This window comes from Eucyclogobius newberryi, unplaced genomic scaffold, assembly GCF_026437365.1.
Source record: "Eucyclogobius newberryi isolate DKJ021-1_F unplaced genomic scaffold, fEucNew1.0.hap1 SCAF_13, whole genome shotgun sequence".
Lineage (NCBI taxonomy): Eukaryota > Metazoa > Chordata > Actinopteri > Gobiiformes > Gobiidae > Eucyclogobius > Eucyclogobius newberryi.
The window spans coordinates 30,665,661-30,687,355 of record NW_027315757.1 but is presented as its reverse complement, the minus strand read 5'-3'; the positions used below and the strand labels follow the sequence as shown (position 1 = coordinate 30,687,355).

At 41.9% G+C, this 21,695-nt stretch overlaps 2 protein-coding genes across 2 annotated transcripts; one reads left to right on the top strand and one right to left on the bottom strand.

Annotated features, from left to right (window-relative positions):
* The first annotated feature begins 1,997 nt into the window (after window positions 1-1,997).
* On the top strand, window positions 1,998-4,632 carry LOC140358544 (uncharacterized). The gene is made up of 4 exons (XM_072443447.1): window positions 1,998-2,117; window positions 2,805-3,149; window positions 3,252-3,358; window positions 3,728-4,632. The coding sequence occupies exons 1-4, from the start codon at window positions 2,075-2,077 to the stop codon at window positions 3,932-3,934; spliced, it is 702 nt and encodes a 233-aa protein (XP_072299548.1). The 5' UTR covers window positions 1,998-2,074; the 3' UTR covers window positions 3,935-4,632.
* On the bottom strand, window positions 3,965-19,761 carry LOC140358542 (trinucleotide repeat-containing gene 6C protein-like). Its single transcript, XM_072443445.1, has 18 exons — window positions 19,620-19,761; window positions 16,491-18,824; window positions 15,500-15,682; window positions 15,195-15,361; window positions 14,151-14,228; window positions 13,838-14,053; window positions 13,623-13,757; window positions 13,424-13,543; window positions 12,199-12,282; window positions 11,889-12,123; window positions 11,643-11,807; window positions 11,349-11,525; window positions 11,127-11,276; window positions 10,711-10,815; window positions 10,320-10,538; window positions 10,171-10,244; window positions 9,950-10,089; window positions 3,965-9,877 (listed from the first exon to the last, which is right to left on the bottom strand). Exons 1-18 carry the CDS (start codon window positions 19,642-19,644, stop codon window positions 9,493-9,495), a joined length of 4,992 nt encoding a protein of 1,663 aa, XP_072299546.1. The 5' UTR covers window positions 19,645-19,761; the 3' UTR covers window positions 3,965-9,492.
* Window positions 19,762-21,695: the final 1,934 nt, after the last annotated feature.

Sequence of the window (21,695 nt, the reverse complement as noted above, 5' to 3'; positions counted from 1 at the left end):
GAGGGCATTATGAGGGCATTATGAGGGCAATATGAGGGCAATATGGGGGCATTATGAGGGCATTATGAGGGCATTATGAGGGCATTATGAGGGCATTATGAGAGGCATTATGAGAGGCATTATGAGGGCATTATGAGGGCAATATGGGGGCATTATGAGGGCATTATGAGGGCATTATGAGGGCAGTATAAGGACATTATGAGGACATTATGAGAGGCACTATGAGGACATTATGAGAGGCATTATGAGGACATTATGAGGGCATTATAAGGACATTATGAGGGTATTATGAGGGCAATATGAGGACATTATGAGGGCATTATGAGGGCATTATGAGAGGCATTATGAGGACATTATGAGAGGCATTATGAAGACATTATGAGGGCATTATAAGAACATTATGAGGGTATTATGAGGGCAATATGAGGACATTATGAAGGCATTATGAGGGCATTATGAGAGGCATTATGAGGACATTATGAGGGCATTATAAGGACATTATGAGGGCATTATGAGGGCATTATGAGGGCATTATGAGGGCATTATGAGGGCATTATAAGGACATTATGAGGACATTATGAGAGGCACTATGAGGACATTATGAGAGGCATTATGAGGACATTATGAGGGCATTATAAGGACATTATGAGGGTATTATGAAGGCAATATGAGGACATTATGAGGGCATTATGAGGGCATTATGAGAGGCATTATGAGAGGCATTATGAGAGGCATTATGAGAGGCATTATGAGGGCAATATGGGGGCATTAAGAGGGCATTAAGAGGGCATTATGAGGGCATTATGAGGGCAATATGAGGGCAATATGGGGGCATTATGAGGGCATTATGAGGGCATTATGAGAGGCATTATGAGAGGCATTATGAGGGCATTATGAGGGCAATATGGGGGCATTATGAGGGCATTATGAGGGCATTATGAGGGCATTATGAGGGCATTATAAGGACATTATGAGGACATTATGAGAGGCACTATGAGGACATTATGAGAGGCATTATGAGGACATTATGAGGGCATTATAAGGACATTATGAGGGTATTATGAGGGCAATATGAGGACATTATGACGGCATTATGAGGGCATTATGAGAGGCATTATGAGGACATTATGAGAGGCATTATGAGGACATTATGACGGCATTATGAGGGAATTATGAGAGGCATTATGAGGACATTATGAGAGGCATTATGAGGACATTATGAGGGCATTATAAGGACGTATGTCGGTGTAATCCCTCATTCGTCCAGGCGTGTTCCATAGTAGAAAAAGCTTCAGTTGTAGTCATCTGGACTAAGGACATTATGAGGGTATTATGAGGGCAATATGAGGACATTATGAGGGCATTATGAGGGCATTATGAGAGGCATTATGAGGGCATTATGAGGGCCATATGAGGGAATTATGAGGGCATTATGAGAGCATTACGGGGGCATTATGAGGGCATTATGGGGGCATTATGGGGGCAATATGAGGGCAATATGAGGGCAATATGAGGGTATTATGGGGGAATTATGAGGGCATTATGAGGGCATTATGGGGGAATTATGAGGGCATTATGAGGGCAATAAGAGGGCATTATGAGGGCATTATGAGGGCATTATTCATGTTGGTCAAATGCTGAAGTTTGTAACTTTAAAGAGGACATATTATGCCCCTCAGTGATCCATTGTAGAAAAAGATTCAGTCTGGACACTATTTAATAAAAACTGCACAGGCTATTAACAGGAGGTTCTGCCCAGTGTGCAAGGCTCTCAGACTAGATCCACAGATTGAGAATGATTCTTAGATGGGAGTGGAACCGTCTTGTTTTCTCTAAAACAGTGTCCAGATGTCTACAACTGTGGAAGGATACACCTTCATGCAGAGGAAGAAGTAGGCGGGGGACCTGACTGTGACAGTTGCAGTTTTTCTTACCCACCGCTGTGAGATAAATAAACTAAATCATGAGAACGAAACGGAACAGAATGAATAGGAAATGGGAGGGGTCGGCCTGTGACTGAACATGAGATAACGCATAACAGCCTTTGTGTGGAAAGACTAGACAACTGTAGAAAATGGCACTGTTCGGAATTATTTTCTTCAGTCAAATTTGTAAAGGTAAGAAAAAGTATATATATATATATATATATATATATATATATATATATATATATATATATATATATACATATATATATATATATACAAATCTATATGTGGTGTAAAAGGTTTTAAGCATTTGTTAAAGCTTTACCTTTCTGGCTAAAAAACTAGATAGTTTTATTTTTTGTTTTTTTCATTTTGATTGCACTGATAAACTTAGAACACGTGCGTCTTTACCGTGAGTGAGCCTGCAGCTCCACAGACCTGACTCTTACTTGACCTGAAGGAGCCTTCATCTGCTTGTTTCTATAGAGATGCTGTTTCTTTAGCTACAATATTGCATATTATGGTATGAAATCTAATTTATTTCCATGGAGAATATTCCAATGGTTATTGTTCTAATTCCATGGACTCATGCAGGTGAGGTGCCACCTCCAGAAGGTTACATATTGTTGCTTTAATTGGCTCTGATTAAGACAAAGCGTATGGGTCTTCAACCTTAAGACTTCTTATTGTTATCGCTCAAGTACTATTGCCTATTACCTATTACCTACGCTTTAATCTTTGAATAGCTACATTTATCACTCAATCGAATTAGGTTATATTCAGCAGATGTGGACAGAATGATTTACATTTACACTGATTTGCACTTCAAAGAGTAGGTGACAATAAACTGAAATAAATGGCTGTATTGTCTTTTAGAGCATGCAGAGGTTGTGTTCTGGCGTGTAAGTGAGAGCCAGTCTGTGGAGCTGTCCTGTCCCATCACTGAGCAGAGCACCCTGTCCCACCTGCACTTATATCACCGCGGCACCCACACCCAGAGCACCCTGCTGTCACTGAGCCAGGGTGGTCTTCCCAGGGTTAGCCCTAAACACCGAGCGCGTCTGTGGCTGAACGGGGGACTCCAGTCTGAACAAGTCAATGTAACTTTAAAGTCCTTGGAGACGGGTGACACTGGACTGTATGTGTGGGAGACGACACAGAACAACTCATCACAGCGTTTCATCTATGAACAAAAGATCTTCTTGTTGGTTGAATCAACAGGTATGTGCATTCTGATTATATTAAAGTGACTGTTAAAAGCTTTGTGTTTGGTGAAATACTGGCAACGTTATATTTGTGTTTTTTTCATTATTTATTTGACAGAAACAATGTGCCCGTGCGTATCTCTTTATCCTCCCGTATTGTTCACCGTGTCTGCAGCAGCTGGGCTTATTCTGCTCATCATTTGCGTGCTTGGTATTGCACATTGTGTGAGTATTCTGCATGATAGGCCATAATAAGTTTAAAGGGGACATATTATGCACAATCAACTCTTTTAAATGGTATCTGAAAAAAACATGTCTCCTTTATTATACTTGACTTTTTTTTGCCTCTTTTGAAGTAAAATGGGTGTTTTTATGCCTAGTGCAATGAACAGTGTGGGTGAAGAGTAGAATACATTAAGAACAGAACTACTTTGTATATCAATGATAAGTAATATTTTTGAGGAACAATTTTCTCCTCATTTGCAATTTCGCTCTTTTATTCACCACATGTCAAGTACTAGAAGCATCTCCTGCAAGTAGTTTTTCCGGTATTTGTAAAATAGGAATGTATGTGTTATTATTATTACTATTCAGGTCAAGTCCAATCAACACCGAACACTTCAGCCCTCTGCTCCCATCTACGTGGAAATGAGCAGGAAGGAGCAGACTGTGTCTCAAAATATCCCTGAGAGGCCTTCACACCTGGAGGAAGCCCAGTTTCCTGTGTACGCCAACCCAAACAACAGACAGCCCCAGGACAACTACTACGCCAGCCCCAGACAGCTGAAGATGAGAGACTAAAGAATAAAATACAACCAAGTCTCAACAATGTAACAGCCAAGAAAAATGCTATTTTATTAATATTTGAAAGAAGCTCCATAGTTCATGAAAACATTTGTTTCGGTGCATGTCGTAACAATCACATTCTATGAGGAGAAAGATATACAGAGAAAAATAAAACATTACAAGCCACTGACTTTTCATTAAATCTCAGTACAGACATTTCACTTATTATTTCAAAAACAAAAAGGCAAAAAAGCAGCCCTAGTCCCATATAGCCCACCCTCTAATATCCCCACAAAAACAACTGAGAAAATTACCCTTGAGGGCGACAGGCTAGAATCCCACAGTGCTAGAGTGAGATGCTCATTGGTTTTAGGAATACACAGCATGGTGATGTAGAGATAGGTCAATCCGGATCAGAGAGAGGAGCCAGAAGGCAGAGATCCCTCCAACCCTCACCCTTTCATTAAAAAAAACCTCACCTCTGCAATAATGGGCCATCTGAAATTAGCCCAAATAAGAGTTCCCCTGACCTGTCCCCTACACTTGTGCATAGTTTCATGATCCTTTACAACCAGCTAAGTGCGAACAATGTTCCACAAAAAGTCTGTTTTCATTCTTAAGTTGTTTTCTTAATACACTTTGGGGGAGAGAAAGGGGAAAGAGTAATGCACAATATTCCTGGTTCAGTCAGGACGGGACCTCTGGAAAACACACACACACAAAAAAGGTTCAAACAGCACTTTGCATGTTATCCATGTCTTTTTCTCACAATCAAAATTATTAACTTTTTTTTTAACCTAAAGCAATTTCAATATATAGATTTATATATAAAGCACATTTTATCAGAGTCCAGTATTTGGTTATTACGTAACTGCTACAGATTTAGAAACAAAAATTTGCTTTTCTTCAGAAATCCATAACTTTCAGTGCTTAAATTTAAAATCACCTTTTGAAACTAATCATAAAAAAATTTACATTAAAATGGCGTGGAGTTGGTACTCTGGAACCCTGGCCTTCCTGAGACAAGATCCACTTTTTGTGTGTGCAAGGTAGTGAGCAATATATATTTTTTCAGTTTTCATATAGTATAATGGAAAATATATAATAAACATAAAATATACAGGCTTTAGAAATTAACATTAACACAGAACAAAGTTGTAACAAAACACAACAACACTGTTCAATCCCAGAGCTTGAAAAACAATACAACCATCTTCATTTTGTAAAGTTCTTTTTAAAATGGAAGCATTTGTCCTTTTTACTTTTACAATCCCATCGTTAGACTTTGTTTTGTGTTACATCTCCGGAAAAATATATTTACGTAAACCGTCAGTGGCCTTTCAGGAAAACAAAGAACATGAGTCAGTTAAACAAAAGTGACAGAACAAAAGCTAACAAACCAAAACGGTAGGCACCTATGAAAGAGCCGTCACAGCCCAGGCTCAATCTCCTGTCGGCCTTCATTCTCCGCTGCTAAGATTTGGGAGAGATGAAGTCCTTCTATCCTTACTATGGCCACTGGTCTGCAAAACACTTTTTTTGCTGCATTTTTACATAGTATATGATTTTTGTTTGTTTGTTTTGTTTTTAGTCTGAAAATGGTGCAATACTCAAATATGATCCACACTTTCTTGGATTATTCCACAATGAAAGCCACTAAGGTAGATAAATGTAACATTTGTAAAACACACTTAATTTAGTCCTTGAGTAAACATTTACACATGAACTGTCCCCACCTCCCCATAGTACTTATCATGTTGTTCATTTAGCTGAATCAAGGGCAAGGCTGACACTCAGTGCAACGCTAGAGGCTAATAACAATTAACATCAGAATATACATTTGACAAGCAAGAAGTAAAACAAATCAACAAAAGTATACTGTATTAAACTAAGCACATTGCGGAGCTTCCACCGCAGTTACACACACACGGATCATTGACAGACATTCATACAACCTACAGTACACGCAGTCTTGTTGTGCAAACACTCAAGATGAAAAATCGACTCTTTGTTTTCAGTAACACTCGCATTTCAAATTGGATTCACTCTGAAACTAGAAAAAAATCTCTGAAGTTTATGAATGAGACAAAAAAGGAAAAATACAAAAAGTGTTCACATTACATTATTGGCGCTTCTTTTGATTCAAGTATTTCTTTCATTATTTTGTATTACTCTGATATGTTTATGAAGTACTTTGTGGGGAACATAATATCAGGATAAAGAGTTTGAGGAGGGCCAGGGCAGGGGCGGGCATCGGCTAAGTGGAAACAGAGCTATACACAGTGAACTATGGTGGTGCACTGTGTATGAACTTATATGTGCATATTCAGCCTAGGCCTTTTTTAATGACCAAATTATTCAAATATTCCTAGCCCGACCCTTGTCTGATCAATGATTGATAAGCATCTATTACTTGAGCACTTGAGTTCCAGATGCTTTTTGAAACCAAGAAACTTATGAAATGACATTTAATTTCCAACACTCTTCATTTAAACATTTCAATTCCAGTGTGGAGTAAATGCAAATTTCATGAACAGACACACACAACAGGCAATAGTGATTGTTTAGTCGAGTCTGGCACGACTCTGGAAGAGGGCAGTCCCCAAAATTTAAGACTTGGTACCAAACTTAACAAGTTCTTGTTTCTGCTGATAGCTTAGGTCTGACCCCAAAGCCAGCTGCTTGAAATGATTCTGTCATGACCTTCATATTGCAGGTCCATACGCCCTGATTACAGCATTCCCTCCAAAGAGCACCCCATAGGCCCTATGGGGGAGAGCTCACAGGGAAACACCTTCGCTTTGGAGGACACAGCGGAAAAAGAAACAAAAACAAACAGTTTTTGCAAAAACTTTGATGATGAAAAAAGATAATGTTTTTGGTTTTTAGAAAGATGTACCCGATGTGATCAATAAACAGTGCACAGACATACAGGGACCAGCTGGCCCCAACTTCTGCAGCGTGTATCTCCACATAAGTGTCAATCCCCTGACGGCGAGAAACCAGCTTGTCCTGTCTCTTCTCTTCACGTCTTTCTGCCAGAGCTTTGTGCATGCCCCTGCAGCTGCATAACACACTTATGTCTTCACTAGGATACTGCCAGGTGGAAGTACAGAGAGGAAAAGCCAGTTGGCACACGACTACAAAAGTGACTGTTTGCCAACCAGCAACACCCCCAGCAGGTCATTTAGTGTTGTCTAGTAACTGTGTCCCCCACATTTGATTTGGAGGCCTAAGGGAAGCTGCCTGGTAGTAAAGGTTAAATAAGTGAACATTGGACATGGCTGTGAAATCTGAATGGCTGTGATTGAATCCCTCCTTGATTTTGCATAGAACTGGAAGGCTGCTCTCAATTGAGGTGGTTGAAATTAAGCACTCCCAGAGTTAAACCATAAAGCACCAGTGTGGCTGTGACTCCCCACTATAAAGAAGGTGCATTCACACTGTGGAGTGGAGACCTTGTCCTTCACTGCACAATGTTTAAGAATCAAAAGCCCGTTTCTGATATCATCAGTGTCTGTATGGGCTGAAAATGAGCCGTACCTCTAAACCACACACTGGTTCTGCAGAGAAAGCAGGGGGGCCTGGGAAATCAAACTAAAACAGCATTCATCTTTATACTATACCATCAGACTAATGCAACAGCGTCAGTCAACTTTACATCAATAATGTACACAAATAAATGAAATAAGTAATTAAAACACATCAAGTGCCTCAGCATCAGGCTAAAGTGATCAATGCAGACGTGAGCAAGAATGGAAGAGGAGGGCGGCGCATTAGTAGTGGTAAGCTGCTCTTAGCCTGGAGCTCCAGGGGAAGATGGGGAGAAGCCAGAAAGACAGGGGCCTGCAGGGAGAAGAATGAGGGCCGCAGCGGAGCAGTGGACTCTGCAGCAGACAGGCACTCAGTGACCATGATATACCACAAGTTGGCAGGGCCTCTTCATAGAGAGAAAACAAAAAGGACAAGAAAATAAGCCTTCCCGCAGGATTAAGTGGAAAGTTTCCAGACACCAAGGCTAGAGAGTTGATTTGAGAAAAATGTGATGTAACAGTGATATTTACTTGACAAAGAGCATTGCATTCCTCATCAGATGAGTCAGTTCACTCTTTGCATTTCCCTTCACTTTGCTACTATGTTAAACATCCTTCAAGTTCTCACAGACATGTGAGCCGAAGGATAAAAAATCCTTACATCCAAGTTGAGTAAAAAAGTATAGTAAATTGCTTTTTTTGAGATGCCACGGTCAGTTCTCCTTTCATCAATATGTTGGCATTGAGGGCGTGAGCAATGATGCTCTTGCTAAGTGCTATGATTGACCACATATTCACAAACCATACTGGTTTGTTTACAAATAGCTATCAATGAAAATTTGGATGAAAAGAAAAAATTCTGGTCTTCCAGATTAATTTGGTTTGATGCCATTTCCCCACACGCACACACACGTACACACACGTCCAATCTTCTCCCCAAAACTAGTCACTGGCACGTGAGGCTGCAGAGGAGGCTGGTCCAACAAGTGCTTTATGTTACCTTTGTATTTAGGTAGAATATGTTTTAAGACCAGCCTTTCTCTGAAGCCAACTCACTCACAGGGGGAGAGGAAAGGTTTTAGTGGCAGTTTTAAGGTGGGGGCAGAAATAGTTTGCAGTTCAATCATTCCTTGTAGTCTCCCTCATTTCTGAGAGGTGATGATGCGTTGCATGGACGGTAGAGTCTGTGGCTTATATTGCACATCACATGAAATGGTGTTTTTGTTGGTGGAGCGAGAAACTACGCACCAACTTGAGGTTATCCACAACATCAGTGAGAGGGTCAAAGACTGAGACCAAACTGCAGGAGTCCTGCAGTGGATTGAGGTGCATTAAGTGTTTGTCTTTGCAGTTCACTTATAATAGCAGTGGTTCATTCTGTTGTCCATCATATCCACATCTGGATATGTTTTGATGCCACCAAGTAAGATTGAGACACATGTGAATAATATAATATTCTTAGCTTTGCTTGCAATGGAAAAACACACTAGAAAAAATAAATGGCTTGAACAAGGCGAACAAAGTTGCATCATTCCCTTTGAGCTTTGTGTAATGGAGTTTGAGCTGTGGTTATTTGGGGTAGTCTTCAGCAGCATTGACTCTCACTCAAGTTTCACTGGCTCAGAAATAAGGGTGTGCACAAGTCTGTATGTTTCTTCACCAAGTACAGAGTGAACCAGAACAGGGCAGGAAAAGGTTAAGGCTAATATTAGTGCTGAGAAATACAGTTGTGGAGTCCAAACTGCTCTGATTGAAGGGAATGATGCTTCATATGGATCTCTGAGGTGCATGTTTCCACATTTTTTACAATGCATTGTGAAATTCACGTTCTTTCTATCTCCAAAAATAAAACCTCAACACTGAATAAAATCTCTCAATGAGAAAAAAAATAAAATTGAGATGTTAAAACCAGGGGGTAAAGAAGCGGAGGAGGGTGAGCAGCTTGACAGTAATCCCTCTCCTCGTCCCTCTGTAACCATATACCACAGTGATTATCTCCACACTGATTTGCAAACTTGAGCTCATGTTTTCTTGTGAGGGCTACATAGATTCCCCACTAAGCAGGTCTCCAGGAAGCAGTGTATTGATTTGGGTGGGGCTCCCCATAACACGAGCCTCCTCTCCATTAGGGGGACCCCACAGGCTGGAATACTGCTGTACACCACCCCAGAGCAGCTCTCCCGTTTTAGCTCCTACTGTGCCCAGAGTACCTCCAGTCCCTGCTCCTCCACTATTGTTATTCCAATGAGAGTGTCCGATGGGATGAGTGACTCCTGAGCCAGTCCCACCCATCCGCGTCTGATTAGAGCCAGGAGTGGCTTGCCAGCTGGTTGTTCCACCAAGTGACTGGCTCTGTGCAAAGAATCGGTTCACTTCTTCCTCCCCAGCAAACTCAGCCAAGATGGTCGTATTACCAAGCACACACCTGCCAAAAGGACGTATAACATGGCTTGAGTGTTTGTTTTGATTCCATTTTCATTAATAATAAAGAACATACATGTGAAGAGACTTCTGAGCTTTGGCAGCTTCATCCTTGGAGTTGTAACGAACTACAGCGTTGCCTTGTGTCAGGTTGAGGTGGAATGTGATAAGAGGGCCATGCTGCATGCACAGTGTCCGCAGGGTCGAGCCATCAATCTAGGACACATGGAGCAAGGCATTATTATATAGTAATAACAATTTGAATAATCCACTATGTAAAATGCAATATGACTTTACCTGTGGAGTAAGGTTCCTAAGAACCAACCAGCTACTGGTCCTGGAGGAACTGTCAGTACTCCATGTGGTGCCTGCTGTAAATTAAAGACATATGAATGTCTTACATGTCTGGGATTTGTACTTTTTATAACATTAGCATGGTGTCCTACCTGTGGTGTAGGAGCTGCTCCAGCCTTGACTCAGCCCCAGCGGTGTGCCCGCCCACGTAGCAGAGGGTTTGTTGTTGGTGAGACCAGGCGGAGGACGGCTAGGTGCTGCGCTGCTGTTTCTGGGCCCCTGTGGGACCTTCCACAGCTCATGGGACAGAGAGGCCTGGCTGTGAGGTATGGGGCCCGGTGACCAAGTCGATTTAATCTCTGACAATTTACCTGCACATACAACGATTTTAGATTTATACGAGAGTGAAACTAGAGATTGAGTTCTCCTACGTGCGTTCACATTTACAGAAACTTTTAAACATTAAATGCACAATTTATCCTATTTCCCAAATACTATGAGAAGCCAACAGAAAAAAGGAAGAGGGGGGGGTAATCTGTGTACCTTCATTGTCCGTCTCGGGGGACGACAGACTGAACGAGCTAGTGCAAGCATTGACTGGCCAATCAGTGGAGAGAGGTAGAGCCTGAGATGAAGTGGGAGAAGAGCCTACGCACATACCAGCAACACAAAAATAGACAGACAAAAATAAAGAATGATAAGCAGAGAGAAATGAAGTACCGTAAAAGAAAATACACATGACAAAATTAAGTAGAATAAGAAAAAGAAGAGGTTAAGTAGAAATGTATATGGGTATGAGTAAAAATTACAGCTATTCGAGAAAAATAACAAAAGCAGAACCGTAGCAGCAGCTGTTGGATCGAGAAGGTTGTGCAAAAAAAAAGAAGCCCAAGCACACACATCTAAAAGCTGTGCAGGCACTGACTCAGAGAGTGAATCTTCCCACAGTCTGAACTCACCTCCACTTCGATCCCGCATCAGGTAGCGGTTGACGTCCTGGATGTTTGTATTAATGGTAGGCCCACTGTGTACACTTCCAGGAGTCATATTTGGGTCCGTCTCAGGATCAATGTTTTGGAGGCCTTTCCAGGGAACACCAGGGCAGAACTCTGGACACATAGCATTATTTTATCATTTGTTTTACAGTTCAAAGTAAGGTTTATCATGAAATGATGGCTGACCTGGTGGCCAGTTGATATTGGTCCCATTGGTCATCTTGTCACTGCTGCCCTTTGGCTGCCCCCAGTTGTCGGGAGGGACAAGAGGGCTTGTGGGAGATTCTGAGTTTGACATAAGGTTGTAGGGGCTGAAAGAATCCTCCAGCTGCGGGGACTTACCAGGGGGCCCCAGATTGGCACCTAATAAGAAAAGGATTGATTTTTAAATTCATAACAATGTCTTTAAGATGAAAATATTTACAACGAGATAAAATACTTGAGAGGAAACGTGACATAATACATATTTTTGTGGCTCACCATGCTTTCCCAGGCTGGACTCTAAAGGTGAGGACGTCTCAGAGATACTTTCAATAGAGTTGGCATGTGTCCACTGTGAAAGGCGTGATTGAGGTTGGGGAGATTCCTTCAAAGACAAGCCTCCCATGTCTAAGCAGTTTACATTCATGTTTGAATTTAATCCAGCTGAAAAACAGAAACAACAACAGTAAAGTTACTTCATTTTAGAAATGTGTTGAAATGCACAGAAAGGTTTATTGCACTTACAAAGAGAGTAGGGGCTGTAGGAATTAGCAGATGACTGTGGGTCTTTGGTCTGGAGGTCAGAGAGGCCAGGAGCCTGGGGGTGACCAGGGAAAGAGTCCAGGCTGGATTTGTTCCCTCCAAGATGCATTCCAGAGTGGGCTGGAGGAGGCTGTTGCTGCTTCATTAACAGGGCCTGTGCCAGCTGACGCTGGTGCTGTTGGATCTGCTGCTGCATGTTATTGATTGTACGGGCAACCTGAAAGACATTCAATATGAACTTAATGAACTGCTTTCAACAACAAATAATTCCAGGTGTCTGATGGAAACATACTTGCTGCTCTTGTTGTCGAATAGGGCCAGAAACATTGCGTTGAGCTTGTAACATCTGTTGCTGAATTTGTAAACGCTGGTATGCCTGTGAGATAAGATACAAGTCAAATAAATGCATACATTTTGTAGAAAAATGCTTTGTAGTAAAAAAATATAATAATGCATCTATATTAGCTCTGCTTAATTTCACAAAATGTGGAGCTTCATTCATTCCTTATGGAAAATTTGCCAAGTCTCACTAAAATACCGTGAATCAATAATGAATTAACACAAAACGGAGAGCGAGTTACAGATGATAATCACAGGCAGCATGTATACTGACTTCACATCGGGACATCTGTTTATTTTTTTTTATCACAAAAGTGATTTTGTCTCTAAGCCAGGGGGGTCCAAACTGTAGGCCCGGGGGACAAATGCGGCCCTCGGACAAATTTTTTGTTAGCCCTCAGGCTTCCTGCTAAGTTGGCCTGCTAAGTATATAAAGTATATACCAACCTAATATTAATGTTCCAAGTCTTATTAAAGGCGTGGAGGTGTATGGAAACTATGTCAAATGCTACATTTTGAATGGTTCACTTCAATGTCAGCTTGTCTGTTGCCCTCTGCTCCCGAGTTTGAAAATGTGGCCCTCGGTGAAAAATGTTTGGACACCTCTGCTCTAGGCTAATACCAACACCACAAAGTGAACTAACCTGTTTACAAAAACACTCAACTAGGTCTTTTTTATATTTAATTTAGTGTATGTTAGCTTTGAGACGAAAACACACTTTATAAAGATGTAGGTTTCCTCTGGTGACATATTAACGTCGTAGGTTAAAGTCTTAACATGCTGCCAGTGATTATCCATCTGTAACTTTCTCTCTGCTGTGAGATCTTTTTAATTTTGTTTATTTGAGCAAGTCTCCGCTAATTTCTATAGAGAATGAATGGAACGAGAAGTGAAGATCCACACTTTCATGGCAAACAAAACAAGCTGGTGGCTGAAGAGGGCCTAATGGCTTTCAAATGGGACAAAATCATTTAAAATTAGTCTTTCAACTAGCTGATGATAATTATTTTTTTTTCTTTTCTTTTTGCTTTTACATTTACTTGTGTTACTGTATTATGTTTTTTGGTTTCGCCATTGCCTTTAGATAGGGCTGTATGTTTGAAAATATACATATTAATAAGTGGCCAATTATGTGAAGTAAAAAGACACTTAAAAAACAAAACAAGAATGAACTCACCAGTTGCAGCTGGTAAAGTTGATTCAGGAGGGTCATATTTTGAGGGTTTATTGGTGAGGTTAAAAGTGCAGGATTCAGACCAATATTTTTTGCGGCAAACTGTAAGAGCTGTGCTTGAACCTGTAAAACATTGTAATGAGTTAATTTGATCTTGAGTAGTGTCTACACTAATCAACCCAATAATAGAAGCAATTTTAACCTGAGGGGACAGAAAGGGAGGCACTTGAGCACGTAGATTCGGCTGAGACGAGCCGAGTGGTGGCACAGGAGGCTGAGGAGGGGGCTGCATGGCACGGCCTTGTGCACTGCCACCACCAAACATTCCACTCTGCATCTGCCAAACAAATGAGACTTCATTCAAACAAACTCAAAACTAATCACACAAAGTTATTCATTGCAAAATGCTGTGCACACCTTATCCATAAAAGCCAAGCGGGGGTCTGTCACAGGGTCTTTGGACAGAAGCTGAGGCCGAGGGCAGTTCATGGGTTTATTGATGAGCCCATTGTTGTAGTCATGGCCTATGCTCATTCCCCGCTTATCCAGCTCGGACTTCTTCTCCAGCAGGGCACTCATGGCCTGGTCCAAGTTCATGTTGTTGCTTTTGAGTGCCTCCTCAGCGGGATCTCGCTTTACATTCAACCAACAATTAGTGAAAATAATAATAATCTAACTATAATAATCTAAATTGTACTCCATTTTATTTTACAGCACAATAATTACTCACCGGAAAGCCCATGTCTGTCAGCTGCTTGATAAGACGATTCATAATCCAGACATCTTCTTGCTTCCCTGGTACTTTAACCTGTAAATAAATGTTCCATGTTAACTGTATGTACTCCCACTTAAAAATGAACAAATCAAATGTTCAAGATTAAAGTTTAGCTCTAAAGCTAAACACTCCACTGAAACTACAACTTGCTTCTTTACTGAAAGCATAAAATCATTGCTTGACAGAGGTGCCGTTGTTGGAGCTATTTATTCAATTTCTACCGCTTGTTCCCATTTGGGGTTGCGGGTGACTGGAGTCTATTCCAGTGAGTGACTTTGGGCCTTAGGCGGGGTACACCCTGGCGAGAGCGCAAATCGCTCTGCCACCGTGGAGCTATATTTCTTGATATTAAAAAGGCCTTGAATATGCCGTAAATCATGAAGAAGAAATTGTTCAATTAAAATTATTTGTTATATATAATGAACTTTACACTAAGGGAAAAAACTTACAACAGTTCAGTGACAAACTTACAAAATCAATATCCTTGTGGCAGGAGAAGGGATAAAAGTTGTGCCTGAATATATGAATCTAGGAGTTTGGCTAGACTTAAATCTCAGATAAAGACGGTGTGTCTCTCATATTTTTGCTTTATAAAGCCACAAATATCCATCTATTTATCTATCTATAAACAGCTACAGTCTTTATGCTCTCCCCTAACAGTTTGTAAATGTTAGATCTGCTGCTGTTTGAAACACCAGTCAGAGGTGACTCTTGTGACCTGTGATCATCAGGGAAATGGCCACATACAACATGTTTAAAATACACCTGAGAAATAATAATAATAATCAAACCTGCCAAAATGACAATTCCGAGCCTATAATGAATAATTCTAACTTTGAATCATAGAGATGATTTATATATTTGTTTACTTTTTAGGGTGACTGTTTAATCTGTCCAGGGACAGCAGATGAAACAGAAATGTTTATGACTATACAGTGTCCCTGTTAAATAAAATAATACATATTTACATACAAAAATACACCATAATTTCTAACTTACTTTTGGAGGAGCCTTTTTGGATGCATTGCCCCAGGAGTTACATGAAGAATTGCTCTCCTGAGAAGCAGTACTGTTCCACATATCTCCATCGTCTGTGTCCCATTGACCTCCAGACAGGCCCAGCTCTTCTCCTCCACCTCCCCAACTGTCTTGCATAGGTTTAGGAGCTGAATAAGCACAAACCAAAATTGTCAACCATGGAACAAAAACTGTTTCTCAAATGTCCACAAGAGGTCAGTCTTGGGAAGGCGTAAGAAGGTCTAGTCTAAAAGAGAATAGAAGAGAATAATATAACCAAAACGTACCCGTTTTGCAAGATGCAGATGTCACATTTGAATTGCTCCTGCCATATTCTTGGCTGCTGTCCCCCCAACCACTGGTTGGTTTGCCCCATGCTGAAGTCCCATTGTCCACACTGACTGGAGAAGGTGCATGTTCTCCCCAAGTGCTCTCTGATTTTGTGTGGGAGCTAGGCATGTCTCCCCAACCTGAATGACAAAGACAAGTAAGAAACACTGACTTTGAACACATTTCTGCATGTTCCACTTGCTACATGTAAATTGTTTTACATTGTCATTTACTGCCTGGGCTTGTTCTTTTTCAAAGGGGTGGATATTTTTGACTATGTTTGCATTGGTCAAGTTTAGCTGGGGGTCCTTCTTCTGTGCCAGACCAATAATAGCTCTCACTATGTGAAGGTTGTAATGTGCCAAAATATTTGTCACTGTCAACAACTCTAATGTAACAAGATATTCTCTTAAGCTCTCAAGAGTACAATTATAAACAATGTTCATGAGATTTTCCTAAGAACATTGTCTGTCATAATGGTCAAGCCCACACTGCACAGTATCAGGTGGTGTCTTTCAGCTTCTCAGGGATTATTGCACATTCTGACAGATGGTGGTATAAATACAATTACACACTGAAGCATCTCTAAAAGCCAGTAGTCAATCAGTTATTTTCACTGAACTGTATTGTTCTTCTGGGCATTCAGTTAGGACTGCCAGAGCATGTGCTTGGAGTAAGAAGGTATAAAGACATGCATAGAGTAGGACTAGCACTGCTTAACTCATTTGGATAAACAAGCAGAATTAAATCCTAAGAGAGCAAAGTGGGTCAAGATTTCTTCTTTAAGTGGATCAACAACTTGAAGCTTAACAGTTCACTGCGCTCAGTACCTAATCAGCTTTCATGTTTAAAACACTTTTTGTGAAGACAATAGGGTGAATAAAACCATATTGTACACAAAGACTAACCTAACACCAACATACTGTATAAGGATATAAGTGTATTTACCTTGAGCCATCGGAGGGCCTCTGTTGTGAGGTAGTACAGGGGGTTGTGGAGCAGCAGAATCCATGGGGCCACCAGTGAGGCCTGGGTTTTGGGGGGTTTGACTGTGGTTCTGTGAAGGCCCCTGGGGGGGGTGGTAGGGCTGGCTGTGAGGCTGAGAGAGGTTGGTGTTGGACCCTGGTGTATTATTTCCTACAGTGTTAGCTTTATTCTGGGATACTCCTGGATTGTTTCGGTCCCAGAGGTTAACACTTTTATTGTGGGAACCGGGATCACCCCATGCAGAGGTTCCATCATCAATCTCCATCTTACGTCTGATTGAAGGAGGAGAAGGCTCCTCCCAACCTGTTGACGCAGTGCGCTCCTGCTTTCCACCAGACCAGCCAGCAGACTGTTTGACTGGGCCAGTTCCTCCCCAAGAACCCAAAGCCCCCCCACCAGCAGGACCCTCATTAGATTTGCCTCCCCATCCTTGAGGTGGTCCACTGGGGCGCTGACAGGCAGGTTCCCCCCAGCCTGCATTTCTTCCATTTTCAGAATTTCCTGGGCCGGTCGTTGATGAACTCCAGCTTCGTGGACTTTCTTTCCAGCCTCCTGGCTCTCCGTCCCAGGCTGCATTTGACGTACTCTTTTTGCTTTCACCAGATTCACTCCATTCTCCTGCGTTACTGTTCCTTCCACTATTGCTCCAGCTAGGAGATGGTTTGGGTTGATCGCCCCAACCTTGTGAAGTAGTTTTGGCATGAGACTGCCAACCAGCAGATTTCTCCTCTACCCAGGACTGAGCTCCTTTTTGGGGCACATTAGTGTTTTGGCCTCCTGTTGTAGGGCTGTTCCAGCCACTTGGCCCAGCAGGTGGTTTGTTGTTGTTGTTGTTGGGTCCATCTCCCCAGCCAGAACTGCTCTGGTTTGGAGCAGGGGCACTTCCATTCCAACCTGAAGCAACTGGAGAAGCATGTACATCATGTTTACTGACAGAGTCTGTCCTGTGAGGCGGGACCATATTAGTGGGATGCCCCTGTGTGTCATTTGAAACAGCTGGACCAGCGCCCCATGAATCATGAACTAATTTTTTCCGTTTACTTTCTTCCATGTCCCAGGTGGTGTGTTGGCGGACCGGAGTTTGTCCCCAGCCAGTGTTACACAGCACACGAGGATCTAGGTCTTGGGCGGGAATAACAGGAGCTGGATTTTCTCTGGATGAGCAGTCTCTTTGTCGAGGGTGCCCCTCCATGCTGTCACTGCTCCCCTCAGTGGGAGAAGTGGGAGCATCCCAGCCTCCTTGGGCTTCATCACTTTTTGGTTTCCCCCAATCACTCTTGGGTGGCTCCACCCAGCCTCCAGAGGTACCTGCTCCACCACCTCCACGGCTCCAGCCCGAGTCCCAGCCATCTTTAGATGAAGGTGCATTTGAATCCCCACTTTTAACCCATGTTGAGCTGGCATCTTCCCCATTAACCTGTGGGCCTTCTTGGTTACAGCCAACAGGTGCATTACCCCAACCAGACCGACTGTGAATAGGGCTTGGAGATTCCTGCTTTGAGAAGTTTGGTCCATCAGTTTTAAGGTTCTGAGGTTCTGAACAGAAAGACACATTCGTGGAGGGAGTATTTTTTGGCTCTAAGCTGTCAGAGGCCATGATGCCACCCCAGGCGCTGCTGCCCCCCGCAGGGTTACTGTTAGTGTTGGCTCCAGTGCAGGTGCTGGTCTGGGTAGATGGAGGAGGAGACACCGAGATGGCTCCCCCTGAGCTGCCTGCCCCGTTGCCAGCCACATCATGTCCCAACATGGGCCAGGCTGATGGGTTGGCATTAGGGTTTAAGTTCAAGTTAAAGTTAGTGGTGGAAGATGAGGAGGAGCCCCAGCCCCTGTTGCCCCCAGTAACTGGGCTGTCATTCTTTCCCTCAGTCCCCACTGAAGACTGAGCGGGGCAATGGGGCGGTCCAGACCCCCAACTGCGATTGGCTGCCACCTGGCTAGAAAGCATGCTGGTTCCAGGGCTTGGCCCACTATTGGTCTTGCTGCTCAGGTGGTTGGCAGAGAAGTGGCCAGTTTGGCTGTTAGCCCCTGTGGCCATACTTGTTGTACTACAAATACTACTGGTTTTACAGGTCCAGTGACCAAAGTCAGTGTCCACAGGGCATCCTTCTGGAGTGGCTTGCCTCTGTCTATAGATTGTAGAAGACCAAGTGTCCTCAGTGTCCTCTTGGTCAATGATCAGTTGATTCCAGCAAGTGAGATTGTTCAAAGTTGCAACACTTGTGGCACTCCTGTTGTTTGGCAGTGGGCCCCAGAGGGGATTATCATACTGCGCTCCAAGCCCACTCTTTGGCAGCTCTGTGAGAACAAAAGAGAAAAAAATATGTCATTCAAAAGTGGAGGAATTGAGGAAGACTCACTAGTAGTAAACTTAAAAGGTCACAGACTCTGTTTCATACAAGCCATTTTAAACATGTTTGCATTGGTGTATAACTTTACTTCTCAATATTAGAGAGTTGTTTACCCAGTGTTTTAGCACAGCTAACACACTTAATGAGCTAAATAATATTTAACATTTGTTCAGAAGACGGCTCCAGCAATCATTACACAAACATGTATGAAATAAACACAAATTCCAGGCATAAAATATTTATAACATGATTAAAAGCTCAAAAAAAAGTAAGTTGAAAAGTGTGTCTTGTACACATACAATTCATTCTAAATGTACTGTATACTCACACATGCTGCACTTGCTCTATTAAAATAACACATGAAGGTCTACATTGTAGACCAACGGTGGTTAATAATTAAGGTAGGTATCAAGGTAAATTAAATGCTGTTGCATAGATGTACCATGTTGTGATCTCAAAACACATTTAGCTAAAAAGATGTACAACTCGCACAAGGAGGCAGTGAGAGAGCAAAAGGACAAACACAGCATTGTAGCTCAGAAGCGTCACTCTGCTTAGAGGTGCTGGACCGCCATTTTCTCAGCACTGTACCAAAGCCAAAAGGACCTTATTCTATTCCCCTGACCTGTCAATCCTCAACAATAAACAGATTTTGCAGTACAAAGCATGCCAGCAGTGTAGCAAAGCTGAAATATGATGTCATAGCAGGAGTGCAAAAATGAAGGACATTGGTGTAAAATACCTGAGGAGAGGTGTCTGCCAACCATCCTGCGCAGAGTTAGGTTACAGACCAAACAACCATCCTGCTCTTAGTGCACGTCGGCTTAACGCACCAAGCTTCGGAAATACAGCCAAAAAGTTGCACAGCTCTTGCACGACATGAGAAAGCCCTTCTCTCCTCCTTCCTCAGCCCTCACACTCAGTCCCTCCCTCACACAGCGCTACTGCCTCCCCCTGGCTTTATTTATATCTCACACTGATGGAGAACATTCACGCTCGCTGGGAAAAAACTCAAAAAACGACTATTTGGGGAAAGAAGTATGTGGAAGAAATGTCAGCTTGAAAAGTGAATGTTGTTAAAGCAAAATCCAACAACTTCTCATTCAGCAAAAATCACACATTTACTATTTCAACTTTTCTATAGTATATATATATTTGAGCTGTGATTAATTTCTATGAATCATTATGGATATTAAAGTGATTAATTCTGATATTTATTTTTGTATTATTTTTTAAACAATAGTGTACGTTTAGGGGTTTCCTGGGATTATCGTAGTTTCAAAAATATTGTTTATTGTGGGATTGTATGCAGCACTATATCACAAAACATTTGTTGTCATGACTTGACTACGGTACTTAACAGAAAAATGGTCTCCTGTCCATGTCAGTGCATTAAACACTGACACGAAATGATTGATCACTTTTTTTTAGAAAGCTAGAACACATAGGGTACAACAAAAAGTACTACATTTAAGGTATTCCAATTACCTTTGCAAAGACAAAACTAAACAATGACATGAAGTTTGATACATTGTGTTAAGTTAAAGACAGCCTGAAAAATGGAGCAGCCCTGGATCAAGGCTGGGATTGTTTGCAAATGTTCCCAGTTCCCCCACAACAATACAATAAGTCAATGTTTAGCTGAGAACAGAGTCTCTTTATGCCTCAGGCTGAACCCTTGCGCCTCTCTGTGGCAAGCGAGGTCGTCTTATGCTTGTCAAGATCTGTTTGCTAACAATGACAACATTACTGAAATATAGTTATAGCAATGGCAAGAAATAACCAAATCCAGAATAACTGTAGTGACAAGACAGGCTGTTCTGGATAGACTATGTGGAGCTCAGCTGGAATGGTCCAACTCTAATGAAGTCCCTTTGGGGCAGTGGGACTGGATGGTACCGCGCTGACAATGCTCTCTGCCAGTTAGATGAACGAGCACTCCAGCCTCACTGCTACATTTTATATGTCAACAGTATTTTTAAAGTTAAAATGCACTGTTAATCCAAGCATCCAACAGTAATCAAAATATAGTCTATAGATGCAACCGTATCCTAGTGTTAATCTTAGATTATTTTGAAAGCATCTGGACTTGGGGTTTTTCTAAATCCACTCAATCGGTTTGTTTCTGAAAAGATAAACCAGGTCAAGGGTTTCCTCAAGAATGCCTCTCCTAAAATAGCTCACTCTTTCATACCTTCTCACCTTGAAAAGTGTTCAAGACTGTCACACAAAAGGCCCTCTCAATAATACAAAATCATTCTATTAACAACAAGAAATGGTTGAGGTGCATGTTTGCAAAATCAACAGCATGTTCACAAGTTGAAGTCATTAATCATTAGCACATTATAAGATGTCTCAGCACTGAGGAAACCCTTTGACGGGTTCATCAGCAGAGGCACATCAGATACTCATCGCTTTCCATTAGGGCTGTAGTCGACTAATGAAATTCTTGGTCGACAAGACATGCCCTGTGCATCGATTATTCAACTAAAAGGGGGTGTGGCGCTGGCAAAAGCTATTATTAGCTTTTTATTAGGATCTGGCACAAAAACAACAGAGAAGGAAAAAGCAACTTCATAAGCGAAAGTGCAGATTAAATCCTCCCGTCTCTCCTAAAACTCTTGGTAACTCACTATATGCATTCTCCTCTCTGCTGTGGTGCATATAAATAATTTGGATGTTGATAAAATTATTGGTTGCATAATAAATCATTTGTCTTCCAAGACCAATGACTGACTAATAGACAAAAAGGACTACTCCTACTGGTATCTATTATAAGCAATTAGGCCATAGGCACCCTTTCCAATGACTTGCTGTT